Here is a 27259-nt window from a genome sequence, read left to right on the forward strand (position 1 = left end):
AATATATATGTGCATGTGGGTCTTTGTCTGTCTGTGTCTGGACTGGGGGTTGAGAGTGTGAGAAAATGTGTGTGTGTGTGTGTGTGTGTGTGTGTGTAGTCAGTGTCTTAAATCTGTGAGGGGGTGCGTGTGGGAGTGTGTGTCTGTCAGGGTGTGAGTGGGTGTCTGTGTGCGCATCCATGTATATGTGTGCCCGTTTGTATAGGAGTGCCTGTGTGTGTGTGTAGGAGTGTCTGTGTGTGTGTGTGTAGTGCAATGGTGGTCACCTGTAGTGTGACATGAACCCAAGGTCCCGGTTGAGGCCCTCCCTATGGGTACCAAACTTAGCTATCAGCCTCTGCTCGGCCATTTTTCGCTGCTGCCTGTCCCGAAGTCCACCTTGGAGGGTGGTCACCCGAAGGTCCGAGGTCGACTGTCCTGGACCACTGAAGTGTTCCCCAAATGGGAGGGAACACTCCTGTCTGTTGATTGTTGTGCGGTGCCCATTCATCCGTTGTCGTAGCCTTTGCTCGGTTTCCCCAATGTACCATGCCTCCGGGCATCCTTGCCTGCAACTTATACGATAGACAACGTTGACTGAGTTACATGAGTACCTGCCATGTACAAGGTGGGAGGTGTCCCCACACGTAATAGTGGTATCTAGGTTCACACTTTGACATGTCTTGCAGTGCCTACCGTGACAGGGCTGTATGGAGTTGTCCTGAGAGCCGGGCAGCTTGCTATGAACAATGATCTGTTTGAGGTTTGGCGGTTATTTAAAGGCAAGTAGTAGAGGTGTGGGGAAGGTCTTGGTGAGGTGCTCATCCTCATTGATAATGTGTTGCAGTCACGAACAACATGGCATAGTTTTTCAGCTCCTGGGAAATACTGAACAACGAAGGATATCCTGCCGGTTGCAGCACGTGTCTGTCTCCTGAGGAGGTCATTATGGTTCCTTGTTATGGCACATCCGAGTAGATTAGATTAGATTACATTACAGTGTGGAAACAGGCCCTTCGGACCAACAAGTCCACACCGACCCGCCGAAGCGAAACCCACCCATACCCCTACATTTACCCATTACCTAACACTACGGGCAATTTAGCATGGCCAATTCACCTGACCCTGCACATCTTTTGGACTGTGGGAGGAAACCGGAGCACCCGGAGGAAACCCACGCAGACACGGGGAGAACATGCAAACTCCACACAGTCAGTCGCCTGAGGCGGGAATTGAACCCGGGTCTCAGGCGCTGTGAGGCAGCAGTGCTAACCACTGTGCCACCGTGCCGCCCACACCCCCACACACCCTTGCAGACACACACACCCCCTCACAGACTTAAGACACCCTGCACTCATTACACACACACACATACTCACAGTCACAACCCCGAACCCAGACAGACACACACACACACACACACACAGACAGACAAAGACCCACATGCACACATATATTTTGTGGGGTGAATTTGTACTTTCAGGGTTACATTGTACTTTGCTCAAAAATTGCATGCATTCATGTAAAACTCCGTTTTCTCACTTTTTAGATTAGAATCAATCTAAACATCATGGCATAGACAGAGAACACAGGGGGTCAACACTTTCAACATATTGTCTAGCTATCACCATTGTTAACAGCTAACCCGAGAATGCAACTTTTTAAAAAAAAGGTTTGGTGATTTACACATGAAAGAAATGAAACTATCACGGTATTCTAACAAATGAAAGGCTTAACAGACAATCAATTTTTCAATGTATAATTTCAGTGACATCACACTGTAAATTTTTGCTATAAATTCTGTGTGTTAGGATTGAGCCCTCCACTACCACCTGATGAAGGAGTGACGTTCTGAAAGCTAGTGTGCTTCCAATTAAACCTGTTGGACTATAACCAGGTGTTGTGTGATTTTTAACTTTATCCAGAATAGCCTGCCTACTGCTGAATCTTTCATTCAAAATTGACTAATTAGGACAGCCTTCTGTCCTCAATGTATAATGCATTATCTTACCCGCAAACTGTTCTTTGCATTCTATCCATATCAAGACCTGCTCACTCATCTTTACAAGTCTATAAAATTTGCTGGACCATCTCCAATGCCTCCAACTTAAAATTTTCATCCTTTATTTAAACTCCTTTGTGGCCTCACTCCCTTATCTCTGAGACCTCCTTCAATTAAACAATCCCCAAGTCCAACAATCCTTCCCCACAATCATAAGAAAAATCCTGACTTAATATGCATTAAATAATAATTATCCTGAAGGTACTTCCACCAGTTCCCACTTGGCAATCGATTTGATTTTTGAGGCAAGGAACTAACTGATCTGAGAAGAGTAATAAATGTTGCACATGGAAACAGGATGTAGGGTCCAAATTCCACACTGCACAGGTTTATCTCTTCAGTTTTCGCTTTTCAGAGGGGAGGCTCAGGCTTTGCCAGTCAGATATTTGTGAATATAATCTCCTTGATAAAGAGTCATCTAGATTCGAAACATTAGCTTGCTCTTTCTCTATGGATACTGTCTGACCTGCTGTGATCTCCAGCAGTTGTTGTTTTCAGTGCAGATTCCAGCAGCTGCAATAATTTATTCCTACCCTTCCCCACATCTCTGCATGCCAACGACTGGCCATTATGCGTTTGACCAGCAAAGTTCTAAAATATTAGGATTTGCTGCACAAATCCTTCTAACTTGCAACTTCTTCATATCCTTTAAGATTCTTTCATGAAGACTAGTTCTTTTGAAAAGCATTTCAAATGTTAATCTTTTGATGAGTCCTCCAAATGTTTGTTTCATTATACATCTAGATTGTGATTTTATTTGTTCGATGAGGGCGTTGCTGGCTAGAGCAGCATTTATTGCCCATTCCTAATTAGCCAGAATGCAGATAAATGTGGTCTAGAGTCAAATGTAAGCCAGACCAGGTAAGGATGGAAGTTTCCTTCCCTAAAGGACATTAGTGAGCCAGTTGGGTTTTTCCAATGGTCGACAAAGGATTCATGGTCATCAGAATTTTAATTCCAGATATTTATTAAATACAAATTCCACCAACTGTCATGGCCAGGATTAAAACCCAGGTCCCAGAACATAACCAGAGTCTCTAAACTAGCAGTCCAATGATAATCCACTTGGCCTTCGCCTCCCCTCAGTGAATCTATTTGGGCATTTTTCTATGTTTGGTATTACATAAATGAAAATCTTCTCATCTGTCTGGCTTAAGGGACAACATGTTGGGAGCTTAACTGCATACAATGACTATGATAACCCACATCACCTTTAGTAGCATAAATATACTTCCTCCTGATCAGAATTGTTTTAGGAAATATTTTAATATTAGTTGGTAATTAGTTATAACAATGGGACACCACAAGACACGTAATAAAAACAAGACAATTTTGCTCAGAATTTGTGACTGATGATGGCAAGACACCATCATTATTGTGAAACTGACACTAACTTCGATATCTACACATGCACAGTTAAAAGCAAAAATTCAGAAGCTGATATTAGAAATACCCTGATCATCCATAGGGTGCACTGTTGCAGTACTGCAGATGCAATTCAACACAAATGTTAACATTTTATGTACAGCACTATTTAGAGCACAAAAAGCATTTCAAATGTTAATTTGTTAATTGAGAATTAACTGAATTTTTAATCCATGTCCAAGTCATCATAACTAAACAGCCACATGATTTTTGGTGAAAATAATTTGTTGTATATTTGATCTACAAGACAACTAAATGTTTTTAGGGATCAAAAACAAAAGATTTCAGAACCAAGTATGGTCACCACAGTCATTTCAAAAACCCTAACACATTATGCATTAAATAATAATTATCTTGAAGATACTTTCACCAGTTCCCACGAGTCAATTAATAAAGGAAGTGTTCAGATCAAATTTGATTTTTGAGGCAAGAAACTAACTGATCAAAGAAGAGTAATAAATATTTCACATGGAAACTGGATGTAGGGTCCAGATTCCACAATATACAGGTTTGTCTTGAGTATTTGCTTTTCAGAGGGTTTGCCAATCAGGCTTGTGTACAATCTCTCTGCACCAAAACTGAGAAAATCAATGTGCAGTCCTTCTGTAAACAACACTGACATCCTAGGTCCAGCCAACACCATAACTGCCACTCCTGGGATGTAGGGAATGGTGGAGGCATCAGACACAGATCGAGGAAGACAAAGAGACATGGAAGACAACAATCTCTCCCTCAATGCCAACAAAACAAAGGAGCTGGTCATTGTTGTCAGGAAGCAGACTGGAGGACATGCCCTTGTCTGTATCAATGGTGTTAAGGTGGAGGTGGCCAAGAGCATCAAGATCCTCGGAGTAACTATCACTGATCTATCCTGGTCCATCCATGTCAATGCTACAGTTAAGAAAGCACATCAACACCTCTACTTCCTCAGAAGGCTAAGGATATTCAACATATCCACAATGACGCCAACTAATTTTTAAGAGATACACAGTAGAAAGCATCCTATCTGGATGCATCTCTGTTTGGTATGACAACTGCTCTGTCCAAGGCAGAAAGAAATTACACATAATTGTGAATGCAGCCCAGTCTATCACAGAAACCAGCCTTCTTTTAATTGACTCTGTGAACACTTCCCACTGCCTCGGGAAAGCAGCCAACATAATTAAAGACCTCTCCCATCCTGGTTATAATCCCTTCCACCTTTTCCACCAGAAAAAGGTTTGAAACACATACCAACAGATTTAAGAACAGCTTCCTCCCTGTTGATACCAGACTTATGATTGGACCTCTCATTTATTAGAGTTGAACATCTCTGCATTTTCTGTATAGCTGTAACTGTAGATTTTGTATTCTATTCCAGACCATACGCCAGACCATAGCAACACGATGGCTGGAGGAAGAGCACCTCATCTTTCGCCTAGGAACCCTCCAACCACAAGGGATGAACTCAGATTTCTCCAGTTTCCTCATTTCCTCTCCCCCCACCTTGTCTCAGTCCCAACCCTCGAACTCAGCACCACCTTCCTAACCTGCAATCTTCTTCCTGACCTCTCCGCCCCCCACCCCCACTCCAGCCTATCACCTTCACCTTTACCTCCTTCCACCTATCGCATTTCCAACACCCCTCCCCCAAATCCCTCCTCCCTACCTTTTATCTTAGCCTGCTTGGCACATCTTCCTCATTACTGAAGAAGGGCTCATGCCCGAAACATCGATTCTCCTGCTCCTTGGATGCTGCCTGACCTGCTGCGCCTTTCCAGCAACACATTTTCAGCTCTGATCTCCAGCATCTGCAGTCCTCATTTTCTCCTATTCTATTCTATTACCCTGGTGTACTTATGTAAAGTATAACCTGTCTGGTTAGCACACAAAACAATACTTTTCACTGTAATTCAGATCATGCGACAAAAATAAATCAAATCAAATCAAATCAAATCAATAGGGGCATATAATACTTACATAAATACCCATGTATTGAGAGAGAGAATAAAGGTTGATGTGGGCACCATTTTCCACATTACCTTGTGGATTCTTTTGATAGCAATGTCATGCATGCAGGGTGGATGCATTTTAGTTTAAAGTAAGTGGCTCAAGAACATTATCCATGTAAAAGCTGACATTCACAGAAATATTTTATCTGAAAAATACTGATCATAAGTTTGACTTTTATATGAATAGACACAGTGAGAAGTAAATTATAATATGTGATTTTACTTCTCAATTCGCGCTCTCAGAAATGTTCAACCTGATTGGCTTCTTAACCTGCTTAATAGAGAAATTGATGCTCTAGGTCCCTTTAAAATATTTATAGAAAACATTCAACAAGATCAGTTGCTGAATATAAATTCTGGGCTATGATTTAAAAAGGTAAAGTAAGTTGAATAATTTTATATTAAGCAATTAAGAGTTTTTAACTAAATGATGATTACAATGCATAGATATAATCCAATAACAATCATACCTAAAACTATATTTCATTGTCTCAAAACTCTCATTTATCAAATAGTGAAGAAACCCATATTCTTTCCTGCTACAGAAGATGGATGGAAGTCAAAATATAAATTTAGCTGTGCTGTTCTTCGTAGAATACAGAACCCTAAAGCAAATTAATACAAAAATCAATTGTTAAGTATGAAGACAGGCAACTAACAATGCAGCAATACCTTGTCAAATGTGGAACTGAAACAAAGTCCTGCATCCTTAAACAGATCAGTGCTGCTGATATCCACGTTACAATGCCAAAAGAGGACATCTGTATTGAATCGTAAAAATATCTCCAACTGTTGACGAACTACAAACAAATTAAATTGCTTGCTTTTAGCTCTACAGTTCAGCTCTACACCAAATACAATTGGATAGTGGCAACAACAGGCACATAATTAAAGCTGTCTCTCGTTTGATCTTTCCAAAACACTAACAGAATACATTCTAATGGCAAACAATTATAACTTTCATTGTAGATGTTACAATGTCACAGAAAATCTGTTGTAAAATTATGAAAGGTTTACAGTTTGAGTCTCTCCAATAAACCATTGCTGAATCTTTATCATCTTGGAATCTGGGATAACTCAACAGCTTCTACAATGACATCTGCAATAATAATTCATCAAAACTAATCAATGTTGCTGGTTTAAGATAATTCAAAATCTCTCAAATATGCAACATGTCAAGAAATGACGAGATTAGTAAACCACTTGCGACAGAGCCAACATAACTCTCACATTGTGACCCAAATCACTGCTACAGATTTGTGTATTTTATCTAAGAGTAACTATTTTCATCCATTTTCTCTAAGAATACTTAGGACTATGAGCAGAAACTTTGAATACCTTTTTTGCATTACAGATGAGAAAATTCTTGTTTTACAATTAAATAGACTTAACATGAAATTATTTCTAACTCTGACCTATAATACTGTACCACAACTGAATTTGAATTTACTTTTAAATTTACCTTCGCAGAGAATTTCTAAAGATTGATTTCAATGTGTTTTTGGTTTCGAGGTCTGCAGTTCAAACTGATTTACTTCAGTGTGGCTAAGTTTAAAATCCCTTGTGAGAGCAAAATGTGAAACTTAGACATCAGTCTTTCTGCAAAATTAATGGAGTACATGGGGAAAGAAAAGTTTTTTTTATAAAGTATCCTAAACAACTTGTACCGAGCATCTTGACCTCATGTGCCTTTTATTATGTGATCCTGCCAATCAAAATATAAATCCAAAAAGTAAACCAAAATCTACAACCAGTTACAATGGTATACTATTACTGACATCGTTTAGACTTCAAATTATTTGATAATTCCTCAACTAGTAAATTTTAAAGACAGGACAGTAATAATCTTGAAGATCACATTAATATGTATGAGTATGTGGAAAATTTATTAAAGAACCTTACATGGGAATTTGGTGACAAACGCTTCTCTAATACTTTAAATAGAAAGATATTTTATTTGCTTAATTGATATGCAATAAAGTATGCTGACCAATTCAAATAATTGATGAATTAAAAATTCTGTAACATTTAACTGAAATAAGTAATTTACTACATTTTTTATTCAAAACTAAGATCCCAGACAGCAACCGAAAACATAATACGCACTAAGTCTTGTAGTTTGACAAGATGAAGTTACAGTACAGAATACACAAATAACCTTCTGGTAACCAGACGTAGCATTGGTGACATTCTTTCAAAAAGGAGCAGCATGATGTTAACAAGGATTTAGGGAGTGGGGGTGTGTAGAACAAGGTTGGTGATGAAAAATATCACTCCGAAAAGAAACAAATAAATAAGACTGTCTCAACAATAGACAAATGCACTGATTAACTGTTAAGTCATCACCAATCTAAAGAACTTCACATAACATCTGTCAGCAAGTTATGTTTGAAATGACATTGCATTGGTAAGATTAAACTGAGCACTGCAAGTCATTCCTGCTGCCCATATGCTTCATCTGTAGATGAGTTTGTTCTTTTTCTCCCTTCACTGCATTTGTAATGCTGTCTAAATCCCCATGAGTCATATAACTTAAAGCTGGTCCTTCTTTATGCCAGGAAGAGTCCACCACAAGTCTTTTGTCGAAAATCCACAAGGATAGGCTGTCCCACTTTGCTTTGTATATCATGATGTCACAAGCCATGTGATTCAGCTTCTCCAGTAAGAGTACATGAAGAGTTTAAAGCTTATGCTTTTTGGATTGTGTGAATGCTTCATTCGCCTCACAAACAACCACAGAACCACAAGTGCGGTGCAACTTTCTCTCCAGAACGACAAGAGAACTTCTGGTTCTAAATGGTTAATCTCCGCAGGTCACTACCAGCCACCAAGACCAACTCTGTCAGTAAGTGCCTGCTAACCACAGCCTTTACAGTAACTACTTGCCCATCAAATGTTTATTTGTCTTATTTGCATGTTGCATGTTATTTTGTGGCCAACAAGTAAATGACATCAAACAGCTCACCTAAGCACCGCTGGCAAGCTCTTAAACTTCTCTGCAATGGTTATATTTTCAGTTTAAGACTTCGAGGGACACCAAAACCACAAGCAAAAAGTATATTTGAAAGTAGTAGTATGGCATCTAACAGCCTGTTCAGTTCAGTCACATCATGTCAGCAAAATTTCTTCTGGGGTAAGTACAAATCGTATATTCCCTTACATTAGAAATGGAATTTTACTATAAATATTTCCATTTTGTACATGCTTATATAACCTACTAATTTGCTGATTAATACTAAACTTTGCTTCACAAGCTTACTTATGCAGTAAAAGTGAGGCAACTGAAAAATAAAGCAGTTATGAAACTGACTGGATATTTTTAAAACTCAATAAAAGCAAATTTATTCCAAATAGTAAGGTTTTTGGTTTCTTCACATTTAGATGTAGAACAAGATGATTTAAAATTAAAAGTATGAAAAATGCTTTGTGGAAATTAGATAATGCCTATTTGTCACTAGAGGACTATAACCTATCTTTTCCCATCCAACATTTCTGTGGTGTACATTTCTTTCGGGATAAAGAAACAGAACATATTACAAACAAATTGAAGATGGTCTATAAAACATGTAGATAATAATATTTTAGTTTTAACTTTGTATTACAAAAGAGAATGAGGATGATAAGGATAAAACTATTTATAAATAAGTTCATTCAATCACAGCAACACATTATATTGATTACTACTTTGTATAGGAAGCATACAGAAGTTTTTTTGATATTTTTATTATGGATTTGTGAGTATGTGGCTGACCTGGTTTTACTGCTTAAAATAGAATATACCTGCCAACCCTTAACAGGGAGGACACTGTACTCACTGACTACTAAAGAGTTTAGAATATTTGTAAAATAATTGAACTTAATTTTATAACTAGTAGCATGTTTTGCACGCCTACAACTATATGTAATCACAACATCAACTGACATGATTAAAAGTAAATAACCAATGTCTTCAAAATGTATGGCCCTGATGAAGCGCATTTGCCCGAAACGTCGATTTTCCTGCTCCTCGGATGCTGCCTGACCTGCTGTGCTTTTCCAGCACCACTCTAATCTTCACTCTTCAAAAAGTATGCCCAGATGTTTAAATCCTTGACATATCTTAACAATAAATGGGAGCTCTTGTGGGAAGCAATATAGAATCACTTTTAATTAAAATGAATGCAATTTATCTGCACTAACCACATCAAACTGATAGTGATTAAAAAGCACCAACAGTAAATGAATAAAATTAGTGGAATGTCAAGACTCTTGCTTTAAAAAAAATCAAAAATAGAAACATTTTATAGAATTTTCCTAAGAGACAACATACAATCACATCAAAAGAATCTATGGTGTTGTTTTCAACTTCCTGCAGGTATTAGGTTATTCTTCTGCTTCACATAAGTAATCACATTGAGATTTCAGATTTTACAATTTTCAGAGAACAAGAAAATTTTCTGGAACATCAAGAAATAATTTAAATTTCATAATAAGCCAATGTGTTATTGTAAAAATAAATCACAAAGTGACAAAACTGATTTATTGTTCATATTTTACAAGTGATCTGTTGAACTTTTCATCTCACAACTGAGGACTTACATGCATTGCAATACATTTTTTTAAAAAATCTCAAGTATTACTTCTACTTCATACTTGTGCATTCATAGTCTGATTTTCCAAAGCAGAGAAATTCCAACTAACAAAGACAGGTGGTAAAATATCACAAGCACATTGTTTACTATAACTAAGATAACATGTCAAGGAGAAATCCAGTTTGTGAATCAACTAAATGACTAATTACAGACAATGCCAAGATAGTTCCTTCTTTTCTTCTATGCCTCTTTACTGACTTCACAGTCATACATCCCTATACAATGTCAGGTTATTGCATAATTAAGCACTGCAGCAACTTTTATCCTTCCTGCCATATTCTACAAAGAGTGCACAATTAAAATGTAAGTCCTGGTCAGTTGCTCGATATATTGTAATTAACATAGCTCAGAGTTATATTTGGTATTACTAACAAAGTAGTGGATCCAAAAATAAATTCAGTCCAGTTGAGCGCTAAAGGAAAATTAAAGAAAAAGGAAGCATTTGTTATAAAACAGGTGCCAAATCTTCACAGAATTATAAACTGTTTTTGTAAGTCACTGGGAATAACATCCGCTGAGTAGCTGGGCCACATTATTTAAAGGTCGACAACAGATAATGCTGGTTTACAGCTGTGAATATTCTATTTAACTAGAACTTCCAAACAACAGTTGGAAAGGCTTGTTTCTTGGATCCAGCTAAAGTAAAAACTTGTAATTTTGAAAAATAGGTTTACATAGTAGCTTCACAGAAATGTATTATTTCCTGCTTGAAGTCAAATTCTAAATATGCTTAATGCATAGAGTATCAATTATTTATTCTATAATTTAAAATTAAATTATAAATACACAGCAAGCCTTAAATGTTAGTTCTCCACTATTCCTTCGAGATGAAGACACTGTAAATTACAAGCTGGATATTAAATGATTTTGAATGTTACGATAAAAAATATTTCTTGTTCCCGAGCAAAGTTTTTACTTATCTTCTTGCAGAACCATCAAAAGATGTCCTACAATATTTACACTCCCATCCCCCTGTAGAGTACTCACCTGAGATAATCTGTAATTTCTGTTAAGATCATATAGGATAAAGAACTAAAATTTGAAACAAATAACTTATTTGACGAATCAGGCAATACGTATGAAACACTTGGGCGTGAAATTATATTATTTAATAAAACAGTAGCACACTGCCAACAGTTTATTAATAAATTAAATTCACAAACATACTAACACAAGATTTTGTTAAAATTGATGATAATTAACCTTGATCTCGAGTAAGTGCTGGCTAGAATTTTAATAGCTGAATCCATGTTAACTCTGCCCAGTACCCGAAACAACAAATGAGTTACAATAAGACTGCACATTTTAACTTACTGAACCTGAAGGTTCTAACTTTATTAATACAATACAGCAATGAAAATCCAATATTTCAAACACTCCCTTTACTTCGGAATAAATTCTGTATACAATGATGCATATATAGCTTACATTTTAAAAATGCTCCTCAGAAGAGAATTATTCACTAACAAAACATGCAATATACAAAATGATTACACTGGGATAATTTTCAAGCCTTCGTTTCTAGTAGTTATGGAAAGTGCATTGCATTTCAGTATGCTAAATTAGCAGTACAAAAACGTGTCTGAAACTTAAAGCACTTTTTCTAAGAGTATAGTGAAAGAGTGAAGAATTAAGTAAACTAAGCGCATGTGGAGACACAGATAACACTCATCACAATATTAGTTTTGCACTGCTCTTTACATGATTAAAGGCACATAATTATTCATTTTTCAGACTGATGTTCTGAAAAGCAAAGTTTGTCTACTATTTTCAAATTGAAATTAGAGACAGACAGAATACAAAACCTTTTGTTAAAATTCAAAGGCAGTGTCAATCCCATAAGTGGAACCATCCAGGCACTGTATGTATAATTATTTAGCCCTTTCACCACCTCCAATGTTTACCAGGGACCATATTAAATATAATTTAAAGCACATTTACAAGTCAGAGTTCTTTAATGTGTAACTAATTCAAATTCTTCAAGTCTGTCATTGAAATGTATTTAATTTTGAAACTGAATTTATAAAAATGCAAAATATATCCAGTACTCAATGCTGCATGTTACAACTTTATATAAAAGTGAGGAAGAAAAGATCTTGTTATCAAACTAGACATCTTGTTTGTGTAAACTCCACAGCCAATTAAATAAAACTCATAATTGAACACATCAGTTAGTCTGAAACAAAATGTATCCTATGTGTGGTGACCTCTAACATTTTTTAAAATCATTTTGCAATAAATTCTGTTGGAAAGGAAGGAAAAGGTATTCACACTAATATCCCAGCTTTCATAACCTCAAACATCCCAGAGTACTTTATAGATAATTCAGTACTTATAGTAGTATATTCATTGCCACATCAAAGGAAAGTGTTGCAGCAAATATAACTATAGTTATAAACTGTATAAACTTATAAACTCTTCTTTCTTAAAGAGCTAGGTGATAAATTGTTGGGGTCTCTTGTTTTAGTCATGTTTGTTCAGGTATAAATATTGACCAAATGTTCTGAAAATCTCCCTACTTTTAAAAAAGCTGAAATTTTGTGATGAAAATTCTAAAGGCGCCTTCTTTAATAAATTTTCGCTTTCAAACATATTTTCCACATTCCAGAGCATTGTAATGTCTTAAACCCAAAAAGATGGACCCATTTGATTCAATCACTGTGAATGACATTCTGAACTGTGTAAGGCACAGAATAATGCTTGAGAGAGAAATTAATTAACAGTTCTCCTGTACTAGTTATCCTGAGAGTCTCAATCCTCAACTCTAACAGTTCTCTCAGATTTTTATTCTTCAAGTGCTTATGTTACTGAAATGTTAACTTGAAAGTAATCTTAATTCCATTTAAGCAAACATTTACCCTTAAGATAATGCCAAGTTCAGATAGAAGTTTCATTATTCTGCTTCCAGAAAAATACTGTAAGTAGTTACCTATTGAAACAGATGCAAAATTTTGTTCTAGTTTCAATAATACACTTATTTCTCACCCAGGTGGGTTATAAAACTTTATTAACAAATTTCAAAATTAACTTTCCACTCAGCGTCACATTTACAATTCATATCCAATGGACCCAAGCCACAAATAGCCTATTTTCAGAGAAGCCAACATATCAACCAATAACCATTTAATGGAAGGAAAGGCTGAATACAGTGTATAACACACAACAATGCAATTACAGACAGATCACACATCAAATTTAAAAGAACCTTTCTGGGGAAAATGTACAATTAGTATAGTTTAGAACTTACTCAGCAGTTAACCTCAAGGTAGCCAAAACTTTCTACTTCGCAAACTACAAAAATTCCGATAACTCAACATTATGGGGATTTTATTTCAAAAAATGTAAATGGAATGATTTCATGTATCACTTTACAGGCAAAACTGGATCACACATGCACTTCAAAAACATTAATATCACAAAGAATATAATATAATCAAGTGAATTGCTATAATCACTACAAACAAAAAGATTTAAGTTCTATCACAATCTCTCTTGCTGTATACCTAGGACATCTTTTGTAATAGAACAATCAATGCACTTCGCAATGATTTTACTTTCATAGCTGCCACTTCATACATGATTGCAGGCAAACAGCTTTAATTCAAGAATCCCTACAATGTGGAAACATCAAGTTCACACCATCCCTCCAAAGAGCATGCTACATAGATCCACACCTCCTACCCTATCCTGTATCCCTACATTTCTTATGGCAAGCCTACCGAGCCTGCACATCCCTGGACACTATGGGGCAATTTAGCATGGCTATACATAACCTGCACATCCTTGGACTGTAGGAGGAAACCATGGCACCTGGAGGAAACCCAAGCAGACACAGGGAGAATGAGCAAATTCCACACAGACAGTCACCAGAGGGTGGAATCAAACTTGGGTCCCTGGCGGTGTGAGACAGCACTGCTAACCACTGAACTACCGTGCCACTGTGATCTGACTAAATCAAAGTCCATGCAGGTTTTCTATCCCACAATTATTGGGAGAAAGAAAAGTTATCACTCACAAAAAGGTTATAGCAGCATTTATGAATAAACAATACTATAAACATTTGGTAGATTTCTTAAAAAAAAATTTATCTCAGTCACTGCACATAAGATATATTGCCTTTTCATTCTTACTTTTGCACTGTCAGGTAAAGCATAAGACACCTCCAAGTAATGTTGCAGAGGTACCTGATTTTACTTTATAGAGAAAATCTTAGCTAGTAGGGTTCATCAGATTGTCTGAAAGAGTTAATTCTTTTACAACCTACAGTTAGGAATAATCAGAAAAATTAGACAACCATCAAAAGCCAATAACATATTTAGAACATAGAACATTACAGCGCAGTACAGGCCAGTCAGCTCTTGATGTTGTTTCGACTTGTGAAACCAATCTGAAGTCCATTTAACCTACACTATTCCATTCTCGTCCATATTTATTTATGTAGCACCTTTATATGACAGATTTGATTTTTGATTTGCTTAATTATTGTAACGTGTACTGAGATAGTGAAAAGTATTGTTTTGTGTGCTAACCAGATAAATCATACCTGACTCAAGTACATCATGGTAATAGTACAGAATGCAGAATATAGTGTTACAGCTACACAGGAGGTGCACAGAAAGATCAACTCAAATAAATGACAGGTCCGATCAGAAGTCTGATAATGGCAGAGAAGAAGCTGTTCATAAATCTGTTGGCAAGCGTTTTCAAACATTTGTATCTTTTGCCCAATGGAAGAAAGTGGAAGAGAGTAAAACCAGGATAGGAGGGTTCTTGGATTGTGTTGGCTGCTTTCCCAAGACAATGTAGACTGAATCAATGGAAGGAAGGTTGGTCTTCACGATGGACTGGACTGCATTCGCAACTGTCTGTAATTTCTTGCAGTCTTGAGCAGAGCAGTTGCCATACTAAGCTGTGATGCATGCGGATTGGACACTTTCTGTGATGCATCTGAAAAATCCTTGAGCGTCACTGTGGACATGTCAAATTTCCTTAGCCTTCTGAGGAAGTAGACGCGTAGACGTACTTTCTTGACTGTAGTGTGTATGTGGATAGACCAGGGCATATCATTAGTGATGTTGATTCTTGGGAATTTGAAGCTTTCAACCACCTCCATCTCAACACCACTGATTTAGACAGGGGCATGTCCTCCACTCTGCTTCCTGAAGTCAATGACCAGTTCCTTTGTTTTGCTGCTATTGAGGGAGAGACTGTTATCTTTATACCATGCCACTAAGCTTTCCTGTACTTGGTCTTGTCTTTGCTTGTGACTCATTCCACTGCAGTAGTATTATCAGCAAATTGTAAATGAAGTTAGAGCTGAATTTGGCCCACAATCATGAGTGTATAAGAAGTGTAGTAAGGGGCTGAGTACACAGCCTGCAGAGCACCAATGTTGAAGATTTTTGTGGAGGAGATATTGTTGCCTATCCTTACTGATTAGGGTCTGCGGGTCAGGAAGCTGAGGATCCTGTTGCAGAGGGGGAGCAGAGTCCTAGGTTTTGCAGGAGAGAGTGAGGTCTGCAGATGCTGGAGATCAGAGCTGAAAATGTGTTGCTGGAAACGCGCAGCAGGTCAGGCAGCATCCAGGGAACAGGAGAATCGATGTTTCGGGCATAAGCCCTGAAGAAACATCGATTCTCCTGTTCCCTGGATGCTGCCTGACCTGCTGCGCTTTTCCAGCAACACATTTTCAGCTCCTAGGTTTTGCAGTTTGGAAAGGAGTTTTGTTGGAATTGAGGTGCTGAAGGTGGAGCTAAAGTCAATAAATAGGAGTCCTTATTATCCAGAAGTTCCAAGGATCAATGTAGGGAAAGGAAGATTGTATTTATCGTGGACCTACAGTGAAGGGCTTATGCCCGAAACGTCGATTCTCCTGTTCCTTGGATGCTGCCTGACCTGCTGCGCTTTTCCAGCAACACTGGAATGACAGCAAGCAAACTGTAGTGGATTAAGACAATCTAGGAGGCGGGAGTTGATGTGTGCCATTACTAACCTCTCAAAGCACTTCATAATGACTGATGTCAGAGCCACCAAGCAATAGTCTTTAAGGCACGTTGCCCAATTTTCTTTTGGCACTGAGGTGATAGTGGCCTTCTTTTGAAGCAGGTAGGAACCTCAGATTGTAGTAAGGAGAAGTTAAAGATATCTACAAATACTCCTGCCAGCTGGTCTGGACAGGATCTGAGTGCACAGCCAGGGACTCCATGTGCTCCAGTTGCTTTCTGTGGGTTCACCCTCAAGAAGGCCAATCTGACTCTACACGTACAGGTGCATTCAAAAATACCAGGACAGGTGCATCATTTCACTGACCTTCTGTTCAAAATAAGCATACGATGCATTGAGCTCAACAGGAAGGGATGCATTGTTGTCAGCAATTCTACTTGACTTCGATTTGTAGTTTGTTTTGTCGTGGCAGCCTTGCCACAGTCGACGTATGTTGATGTGCTCAGCTTTCCCCAGAGAACTTTACAGAAGCATTCCAAATTATGAAACGGATATGATAATATTAGGTTAAATGACCAAATGTTTGGTAAAAGAAATGAGTGTCAAGGAGCATTTTCAAGGAGGAAAGCAAGGTAAAGGAAAAAAGTGGAAGAAAGGTGATGCAGGGGGGTAGATATCCACAAGTTTAGGATCTAGGCAAATTAAGGCACAATTACTAATGCAGACATTAAAATCAGGGTTGCTTAAAAGACTAGAATTATACAAGTGCAGAGGGATTGAGAGACTAAAAGATCCAAAAAGGAATGAGGTCATGAAATGTCTGTAAACAAGTATGTTAACTTTAAGATCAAGACACTGCCTGTCCAAGAATTGATGGAACTTGGTGACCACAGGAATAATAGGCAAAATGGAACAGGGACAACAGGGCTTTCTGCTTATAAAGGGAGTCCAGAAGGAATACGTTGGAAAAAGGTAACAAAGACACAAATGAGGGTCGCAGCAGATGAGCCAAGCTAAGATGTTTCCATGGAGATTGAAATAGGTAATCTCAGTAATGACATGAATCTCATCTCAGCATGAAATATAATGCCAAGACTGTGAATAGACTGATTTAGCCGTTGTATGTTAATGGGAGGGATCTAATTGATAGCTAGACAAAGTTTGGAGCAAGAACTAACTTTTATAGGATGACAGAAAGGTTAGGACACAGGAGCAGCCACTCAGCCTATTGTGACTACAATTGTTAAATGAACATAAATACCTTGTACCAATCTCCTGATTCCTCTCCATACCCCTGCACATGATCTTTATTCAAATAATCATCCAATGCCTTTGAGTAATAGATTTAAACCTGCCTCCATTACACTTCCAGGCAGTGTATTCCATAATTTAACACTGAGTGAAAAGGTTTTGGTTTCTTATTTCACCCTTGCTTATTTTGCATTTCGCTTTTAAAAGCCCAGGAGTAACCATCTGGGAGAACATGCAGCATTAAAAATTTAGAATTTATTTTAAGATATGAGAAAGTGAGGACTGCAGATACTGGACAGTCAAAGAACAAAAAGGGTGGGACTAGAAAAATGCAACAGGTTAGGCAGCATTCGAGGAGCAGAAGAGTCGACATTTTGGATATAAGCTCTTCATCAGAAATGTTATTCCCAATGAAGGGCTTATGCCCAAAACATTGACTCTCCTGCTCCTCTGATGCTGCCTAACCCGCTGTGCTTTCCCAATGCCACCCTTTTTGACTGACGTATTTTAAGAAATTGCAATTACAATTATTTTAGTTAGAAAGGCACTTTGTTTTCTATCCGACCGTATATCTTCCAGACCAGATACTCAAGTAAATTAGGCTTCTGGATTAATCACAATGGCAGTTACTAAAACTAAAAACAACAAAGTAGTTTTGTACCACCACAATGCTTGTATTAAAAGATTGAATGTTGAACTTATGCCAAACAGAATACTGCCTTTGACAGAATCTTAATTCAAATAATATTGAAATTTTATAGTTAAATCATGGTTGTTAATAGGACAAGATATATTCTTAGAGGATAAAGTAGCTCCAAATAGTCCCGTAAAACAAACCACTTATTACTCAAACAATCTTCTTTGCTGAAGCAAAGCAACTAAACTAAGTAGACAATGTGTTTTCCCAACACCAATTTTCAACTTTTTCAGCAACATTAAATGAAACTCTCTTTTTTTGATTTAAGTAAATCTACAACTGCAATGTGACCATGGGTTTTTTTTGTCCATAGACAGTAGACATCCACAAAGCCAGACAGACATCCTCCCTTTACCACATAACCCCAACAAGAAACTATTTTAATGACTGGGTCTGGGAGTTTTGTTGGGGGGTTGGAGGAGGAGATGTAATTAGAAGCCAGATGGTGGCAAATAAGACTACTTGATTATTCATCCATTTCTTTTCATCTACCTACAAACTGTTAGCTTATTTACAAGGGGCATATTAAAGCAATTCAACAAAAAGGTTAGAGGGCATTTTAGCATGTAAAGAGCATTTTGACATAAAGCAATACAGATAGACTTTCTTCATTAGCCACAAATAACATATACATTCTCCTTCCATTTCTCATGGTTAAAAATACAATTGACTGTACTTGGAGCACCCAATAAATTTTGCATCCATGACCTTGAAACATGGACCATGTGTTTGTAGGCTATGAGGTAGGTTTGCACAGTTTAAGTTAGAGGTCAGGTATTTCATGTTGAGTTATTTAATACTATATGCCACTACTCAGGCACTATGGCCCAATTAATTTTTATTTATAACCATCTAAGTTAGATATTTTTTTTCCTAAAGCTTTCAAAATATCTCAAATTTATTACAACATTGTCATAGCTGTTTTACTGCCTGGCTCACAGCAGAAAAACGTGAGGTTTCAGTGATTTCCACATGATTACTTATGTTCCTAACTGATGTTTTCAATCAGAAGTTTAAATTTCCCTTATATAAAGGTCATTCATTTAAATTAAACAAAAGTGTTTTCAGCAAGTTTTCTACCAAAATAAAAATTTAGAATAAAAGCAAAACCAGATTTCTCAATTCTTAGCAATAATTATTTCATACACATTTACAAAATTAAAGCTTATTAAGTCACAGACTTTGTGAAGTCTTCTGAATTTAACATTCCAATGAAAGAAAAAGAGAATTGATGACCAATATTAACTAAAACTTTTAACAATGTTTTATAAAGAATATATTTACAAAGTTGTAGAGGAAAATATCTAGCCAGCATTTTAAAATAGAATTTACATTTTATTACAAAACAGAATACCATGAGTCAAACTTTCTTCTCTCCTAAATTGTAGCAACAGCAATTGCACAGAAGCTCGCTCCATTTCACTTTACATTGAAAGCATTGTGTTTACTGGTATGCATTATCACAAGATAAATAATGGTATTTAAGCAGAATTCTAAACCTCCATTAATATAGATTTTAAATGCAAATATGTAGATGTTTAATGAATACTGATCGTTGCTAACAAATATAAGTCAGCTTTGAATAGCAGCATTACAATTAAATTGCAATTTAAAACAGCTTTACTTCCTGTCATTAGAAAAACAAAGCGATTTTAAAAAAATTAATACTCACCTTTAAATCAACAGTAACGCCATTGTCATTGTCAGGTATTATTTATTTCATGTCCAACTATACCAAAATTTTAAGAGTTTCTTTCACAGCCCTAACCTCTAAGTTGCAAACATTTCTATTCAGTTTCCTCATGAAATAATCTATGCCAGTGGTCAAACTATTAAACAAACACACAAAATTAAGCAATTTTAAATCAAAAATACATAATCTATACAATAGAGGATGTGCAGTTTTGGGCCTTTAAAGTTTTGCTTGAAATGTTCTTCACCATTCTATCTAAAATTAGAAAATGATGAGCAGTGTTAGCCAGATCACCAAATCTCAGGATGATGTTAAGCGCATGACACTTTCTCCTTCACAAATTGTTCACCAGTCAGAAAGGTAATACTGAGTACAACTTTCACTGCTACTTTATGTAAAAAAACAGCTATATTATCCACATCATTTTTTCAGTATTATTACCATTGAAGAACATTCAAGGTGGATAAATTTATTGCATGTCCATAAACCTTCAATTTTTCTTCACACGTATGTTGAATAATGTCAAAGTGGCTAATGCAAGTCACATCTTTCCATGTTCGACCAATAATCAGGCAATAAAAGAAACTGTGTTAAAAACTAAAGATGCAAGTAATTTAATGTCAAGGAGTGTGTGAAATTTTTAAAGTTATCAATTGATTGATAAAATTGAGAGATGTTGAGAATATGATGAAATAAAAAACAAAAAAGAATGCATGATGCAAATCAGATTAACTTATCAAAGAATAATTAGTCCAAAACTGACAAGTTTAAAGGGGAAACAAAGCGAAAAATAAAATTGACAGTGATAATGAGAAGAGAATGCAGTTGACATAAAAGTTAACCCAAAAATCTATCAATTCTGAGGAAGGGTCACTGGACCCAAAACATTAAGTCTGATTTCTCTCCAGAGATGCTGCCAGGTCAGCTGAGCTTTTCCAGTATATTTGAGTTTTTGCTTCCAAAAACCTATCAATATGTCATCTCTAATTGACCTTTGATGGTCATAGCCCACAAAAAAATGTTAATGTTAGAAATGTAGTAATGTCACTCGATTTTCAAATATAGTTGCAGTACAAATTACAAACTAGTAAGTAGGTAATAAGAGGCAGAACAGGCCTCAGGGACAATGAAGGTCATATGTGTTTAGAAGCACAAAGAGGATACTGACGTGTACAGTAGCAGAAAAGGTAGTGTTAATGCATGGAATAAAAATTGAATAAAAGAAAATAGTAGAAACACTGCCCATGGATAAGAGTAGATGACCCACCCAGTCAGGATGTCTTGCATGTCAAGTTGCAAAAGCAACTGGGAGTGGAGATAGCAGAAATTCTTGCCCCATAAATTCTCCAATCTTCCTCACATATGGAGGTGGTGACAGATAATTGATGAATGGCAAATGTGACACCTTATTCACACAAGAGTGCATGATATTCTGAGGAACTAAAGGCTGGTCAGAATAACACTTGTGGTAAATAGCATTTTAGAAAAGATACACAGAAAAGAATTAACAGGCACATGGAAAAGCTCAAGTTAATGAAAGATAACCAGGTTTGTAAAAGGCAGATCATATTTGACTAAGGTAATTTTCTTTTGATGAAGCGGCAGAGAGCAATGACGAGCAGAATACAATGAATGGATTTCAAGACAGCACTTAAAGCACCACATAAATGTCAGTTAACAAAACTGAGGTTCATGTAATAGGAATGTCACAGGAATTAAAAGTAAAAATGACTTAAGAATAGGAAACGAGTTAAGGTAAATGGCTGCTTATTCACATTTTTAGTGAGCATGTTATGTACTTACATTTATCACTTTGTGAAAGTTGAGAATGAGAAGCTTGTTCAACAAGAAAAATCAAAAGCCATCATTTGAAGGCTATTACTTTATTACACATTTTTGTGAAAGATAAACTTTCATAAAAATTTTGAGATGACATTGAAAATATTTGAAATTTACATTGCACCTGGACTAAGTACTTTCACCATTCCAAAGGAGTTCTACACAAGTTATTTTTGCTCTCTTATAGCAGACATTGTATGCCCAAGATTCTGCCACTGTGGAAGAACAAATGAATAGGAACTCAATGGTATTGATCAAAGCTACACAGAATCTACCACACAGCTGCAGGATATTCATATACAATGGATCTACATCAGTCTTAATTCGCCACGTGAGCTACATCTCACTCCAATTACTGATTACATCCTGCTCCCATGTCACACCGAGCCGCCAAAGAGCATCCCACCCAAACATACCACCCATCCTACCCCTGTAAGCCTGCACTTATCATGGCTAATCCACCTGGTCTGCACATCGCTGGGCACTATAGGCAATTTAAGATAGCCAATCTCCCTAACCTGCACTTCATGTGACTGCAAGCTCTACATTTCAAAATAATCACTCCTTGTCCTTCCTTACATAATGTCACAGGGCCTTTAACATCCATTGACCTACAGCAAAAATCAAATGACTTAAAATTTGAGACAAAATGGCAGATTTTCTGGAAATTACAATAACATACTTCAGGTCACCTTATTACAGTTGCTGCTAAAGTTAACAGTGAATTTATTTTTTAAATGCTAAATTCACAAAATCTTGTCATATCACAAACATGCACATTTAATGCACATATTAAAATTTAAAACAAATAATGAAGCATTTGAATAGAATAATGTACAGAGATCCCCACTTTCTCACAAAACACTAGAAGTGAAATATTTGTTGGACATAGGGTCAGTTAGACTCGAAACATCAGCTCTTTTCTCTCCTTACAGATGCTGCCAGACATGCTGAGATTTTCCAGTATTTTCTCTTTTGGTTTCAGATTCCAGCATCCGCAGAAATTTGCTTTTATTTGCAATATTGTTTATCATAAGCAACAAAGATGCCACAATCATGTTTAAAGTAGCTATGTTCAAAACAAGTAGAAGCAGGGCATGATTCTCAATCCAATATTAAATGATAACTATATCTTTTGTTCAGCAGCACAATTCAACAATTTCAGCCCACATCATATATTTATTGAATACTCCAGTGGGTTGAACTTTGAACTGGAATAGAAAAAAAAGTGAATAAACCACATAGGACTTCCAATCATAGATTAGGAATTCATATTCTAAGCTCTCTATTTGTTATTTTTGCATACTTGTCAGTTAAGCAAGATTACGGTGGCACTGTGGCTCAGTGGTTAACACTGCTGCCTCACAGCACCAGAAACCCAGGGTCGATTCCAGCCTTGGGTGACTGTCTGTGTGGAATTTGCACATTCTCCCCATGTCTGCGTGGATTTCCTCCGGGTGTTCCGGTTTCCTCCCACAGTCCAAAGATACGCAGGTTAGGCGAATTCGCTGTGGGAAATTAGATTAGATTACTTACTGTGTGGAAACAGGCCCTTCGGCCCAACAAGTCCGCACCGGCCCGCCGAAGCGCAACCCACCCATACCCCTGCATTTACCCCTTACTTAACACTATGGGCAATTTAGCATGGCCAATTTACCTGAAATTGTCCCATAGTGTTTAGTAATGTGTAGGTTAGGTGCATTAGTCAGGGGTAAATATAGGGGATTGGGTCTGGGTAGGTTACTCTTCGAAGGATCGGTGTGGGCTCGTTGGGCCAAAGGGATTATTTCCACACTGTAGGGATTCTATGATTATCAGAACATGAGAAAAGACGATCACTGCGTAATGATTGTTACAAACATGTAGTTTTGTACATCACCACCAAGATTACTTTCCTTTCCTAAGGTGTTACAGATAAGACAGTGCCAGTAAATCACTTAGGTAAAGGTCACTCAATCAGAACAATACCAGGCTTCTCTTTTAAAAACTTTGACTAAAAATGCAACGCATCATTGTAGATGGCTTGGTAAAATGAAATAGACTGCACAAGTTGAAAATAAATCAGAAATTCATACAACTAAAACTATAATAATGTCTCTAACTTCTACTGTGAATCACATGTAATCAGTAAGCTGGTGTTTTGGAGCACAGCAATCTCACATCAGCCACTGATGACACTTTTAAAGAGAAACAGAAATGGTAATAATTACTGACAATACGATTATTCTTCACAGATGTTGCTCCTTAAGTTCTATCGTGAACATTCATGAGAGATTAAAAGGAATATATTGCAATTGAACCTACCACAATTATCATTCCAAAAACAGTTAAGCAACCCACTATTTTATTGATAATTAATCTACCTTTATGCATATAACAAATTCAAACTTTCAACAAAAACTCGACACTAGTTTCTGCCCGAAACGTTGATTCTCCTGCTCCTCCGATGCTGCCTGGCCTGCTGTACTTTTCCAGCACAACCTTCTCGATCCCATGCCCAGTATTAGTCAAGTAAACTTTCTCTGAATTGCCTCAACCCATTTATATCCTTCCTTAAATAAGAGGGCAAAAACTGTGCAAGGTACTTAAGATGCAGTCTCACCAGTAACCTTTGTAACTGAAGGAAAACCTCCCAACTTCTGTATTTAATGCCCCTTGTGATGAATGATACTTGCAGTACTACATTATACACTTTAGCAATTTGTTTACGAGGACACCCAGATTTCTCTGCATTCTCTCACCATTTAAATAACGCGATTTTTTAAAAAATATTCCCTGCCAAAGTGGTCAACTTCACATTTTCGCACATTATACTCTATTTCACATGACTTTTTCCACCTATTTAATCTACAACCTTGGTAACCGCCTAGTCACCTTCACAATTTGTTTTCCTACCTATCTTTGAGTCGTAAGCAAATTTGGTAATCATATCTTCTGACCCCTCATTTAAGTCATTTACATCAATTGTAAACAGTTGAGGTCCCAGCAACGATCCCTATGGCAAACTGCTTGTTACATCTTAACAACCTGAAAGGGACTCAGTTACATATCCTCTTTGCTTCCTATTAGCCACACAATTTTCAATCCATGTCAATATGCTACCTTCTACACAGTGTTCATTTTCTGCAATAACCTTTGATGAGGTAGCTTATCAAATGCACTCCAGAAATCTAGATATACTGCCTCTATTCATCAAGTCCTGAGGTGGGATTTAAACCCAAGCTTCTGACCCAGAGGTAGGAACACTACCAGAAAATCTAACACCTATCCAAATAATATTAGCTTGAAATAACAGTAATACCTCTCTAATGTCATAATTACACTAGAAGTTTTGATGATTCCATTCTTCTAAATGGAATTCACACATTTAAATCCCATTAGCACTTGAAATAATGTTGTGGTACTGTTCGCTGAGCTGGGAATTTGTGTTGCAGACGTTTCGTCCCCTGTCTAGGTAACATCCTCAGTGCTTAGGAGCCTCCTGTGAAGCGCTTCTGTGATCTTTCCTCCGGCATTTGTAGTGGTTTGAAACTGCTGCTTCCGGTTGTCAGTTCCAGCTGTCCGCTGCAATGGTCAGTATATTGGGTCCAGGTCGATGTGCTTATTGATTAAATCTGTGGATGAGTGCCATGCCTCTAGGAATTCCCTGGCTGTTCTCTATTTGGCTTGTCCTATAATAGTAGTGTTGTCCCAGTCAAATTCATGCTGCTTGTCATCTGCGTGTGTGACTACTAAGGATAGCTGGTCAAGCCAAACAGATATAGGACAAGCCAAACAGAGAACAGCCAAGGAATTCCTAGAGGCATGGCACTCATCCACAGATTCAATCAATAAGCACATCGATCTGGACCCAATATACCGACCACTGCAGCGGACAGCTGGAACTGACAACCAGAAGCGGCAGATTCAAACCACTACAAATGCTGGAGGAAAGATCACAGAAGCGCATCACAGGAGGCTCCCAAGCACTGAGGATGTCACCTAGACAGGGGACGAAACGTCTGCAACACAAATTCCCAGCTCGGCGAACAGAACCACAACAACGAGCACCCCAGTTACAAATCTTCTCACAAACTTTGAACTTGAAATAATCTTTGAAAAGGTGTTTATTGAACCTGTATGGGTTATGACAAATAAACTCCTTCAAAGTTTAAAGCATTTCCTTGCTAACTTTGTTGGCATTCCATATGCAGACTAGGAATAAGAAACAGTCAAATTTTCTTTGATCGACTGAGATCAAGCTTTTACATATTTACTTGATTCACATTTTCTACAAAGAGCAATTAGAGAACATAGTAGCTGAAGAGACTGACTATTACTGCTACTGTTTCAAAAATAACTTTCAGAAGAGATGCTCGCAAAATGTGAGTTAATTTTGGAGTTTCACTGCTCCAGAATCTCATTTTCTAAACAATCAAAAAATCCATGTTTTATATATTTTCTCCTCCTTCTAATCTGACATTAACATTTTGGGTTGTATGTGACTTTTGATAAACTAACATAACAAATGTTCTCGTCCCCTTATACAACATGGCTTTACAAAATTCATTTTGTAGAAAATGCAGCAATGAGTTAATTGCATTAGAAACCTGCAGTTACAAAGTACAATAAATTGAAAATATTAGGTTGTTTCACATAGTAAAAGACCATGTACTGAAGCCACAGTTTAGAAGAAAGCTGGTAGAAGCAACCAATCCGAGGAATAGAAGAACAAAGATTGTGGCTGAGGAATGTAGAACTTAGTCCACAACTCAGCTTTGAAATGAAATGTAAAGTTTTGCAAGACCACAAGAATTATGAAGCTCTAGAGGTTTATTACATGCAATAGGATATCAAATGAAATTCAAAAAAGATGGCTAGCATTTACTGAATTGCCAGGGATTCTTTTGTAGAGCATTTTAGAAATATGCAGAATTTTAGAAAACTGCAGAATACTTTATACACCATTGGTGATCATATTAAGATGAATTTTAATATAAAAACAAAATTGTAAGCTATGATAACAAAGCGTTTGTATTAGTTCTCCTGCAGCAAGTCATCATTAATTGTTTAAGCAGTGAAAAAAGCCTCTTTGTAATACTACAAAAGTGCTAGTGAAACTCTTGGTATTGCTTATAAATAATCCTAAATCTGGAGTGTGGTTTCTGATTTTCAGGTCCTGGAAATTCTCATCCCCATGAGGAGACAGCACCTTTGCTATGGCTCCACAAACAGTGTCAATAATGATACCATTAATTTCCTAAACTTAGAACCAGTGGTGAAGAATAGTTAAATCAAACACAAAGCCAAAAAACTTGCATGCTTTCAAAGAACCTAATTAACATTTCCATAGCTGCATAGACAGTTAGATTTACATTTAGATGTTATCATCACATTCATTCGAGTACAGGAGTACAAGCTTGGAAATGTAGTCCACATGGAACAAAAGCCAAATTGAGCAGGTAGATGGTATTTAGTCGATCCAAAGTCAGATTAAAATCTGACAAACAATAACTTTTATTTATAATAAACTTTAAACATCATGAAATATCCCATGGCTCTTCAAAGGAACAATAAAACAAAACCACATAAGGCAACATTAGGGCAGATGACCAAAAGCCTGGTCAAAAAGATTGGTTTTAAGGAGTTTATTATAGGAGAAAAGATGATGATGAGGTTCAGGGACAGAATGTCAGAGCTTAGCAAGGCCATCAACAATGCACTCTTAATATCTAATGCTCAACAGGCCAGAGTTAGACAAGCGCAGAT

At 37.1% G+C, this 27259-nt stretch overlaps 2 protein-coding genes across 8 annotated transcripts in view; one reads left to right on the forward strand and one right to left on the reverse strand.

Annotated features, from left to right (window-relative positions):
• The window catches only part of supt3h (SPT3 homolog, SAGA and STAGA complex component), a 469942-nt gene that overhangs the window by 399162 nt on the left and 43521 nt on the right, over nucleotides 1-27259 (reverse strand). The window lies entirely within an intron of this gene.
• The window catches only part of LOC122543810 (runt-related transcription factor 2), a 157426-nt gene continuing 138371 nt past the window's right edge, over nucleotides 8205-27259 (forward strand). For all 4 annotated transcript variants that reach the window (XM_087979828.1, XM_043682622.2, XM_087979835.1 and 1 more), the window contains exons 1-2: nucleotides 8205-8302; nucleotides 8475-8590. In XM_087979828.1, coding sequence (XP_087835954.1) covers nucleotides 8533-8590 — 58 coding nt within the window. In that variant the 5' untranslated portion in view covers nucleotides 8205-8302; nucleotides 8475-8532. The remainder of the gene's footprint in view (nucleotides 8303-8474; nucleotides 8591-27259) is intronic.

Source organism: Chiloscyllium plagiosum, unplaced genomic scaffold (assembly GCF_037043375.1).
Source record: "Chiloscyllium plagiosum isolate Xiang-an unplaced genomic scaffold, Cpla_swu_hap1 HiC_scaffold_3, whole genome shotgun sequence".
Taxonomy (NCBI): Eukaryota; Metazoa; Chordata; class Chondrichthyes; order Orectolobiformes; family Hemiscylliidae; genus Chiloscyllium; species Chiloscyllium plagiosum.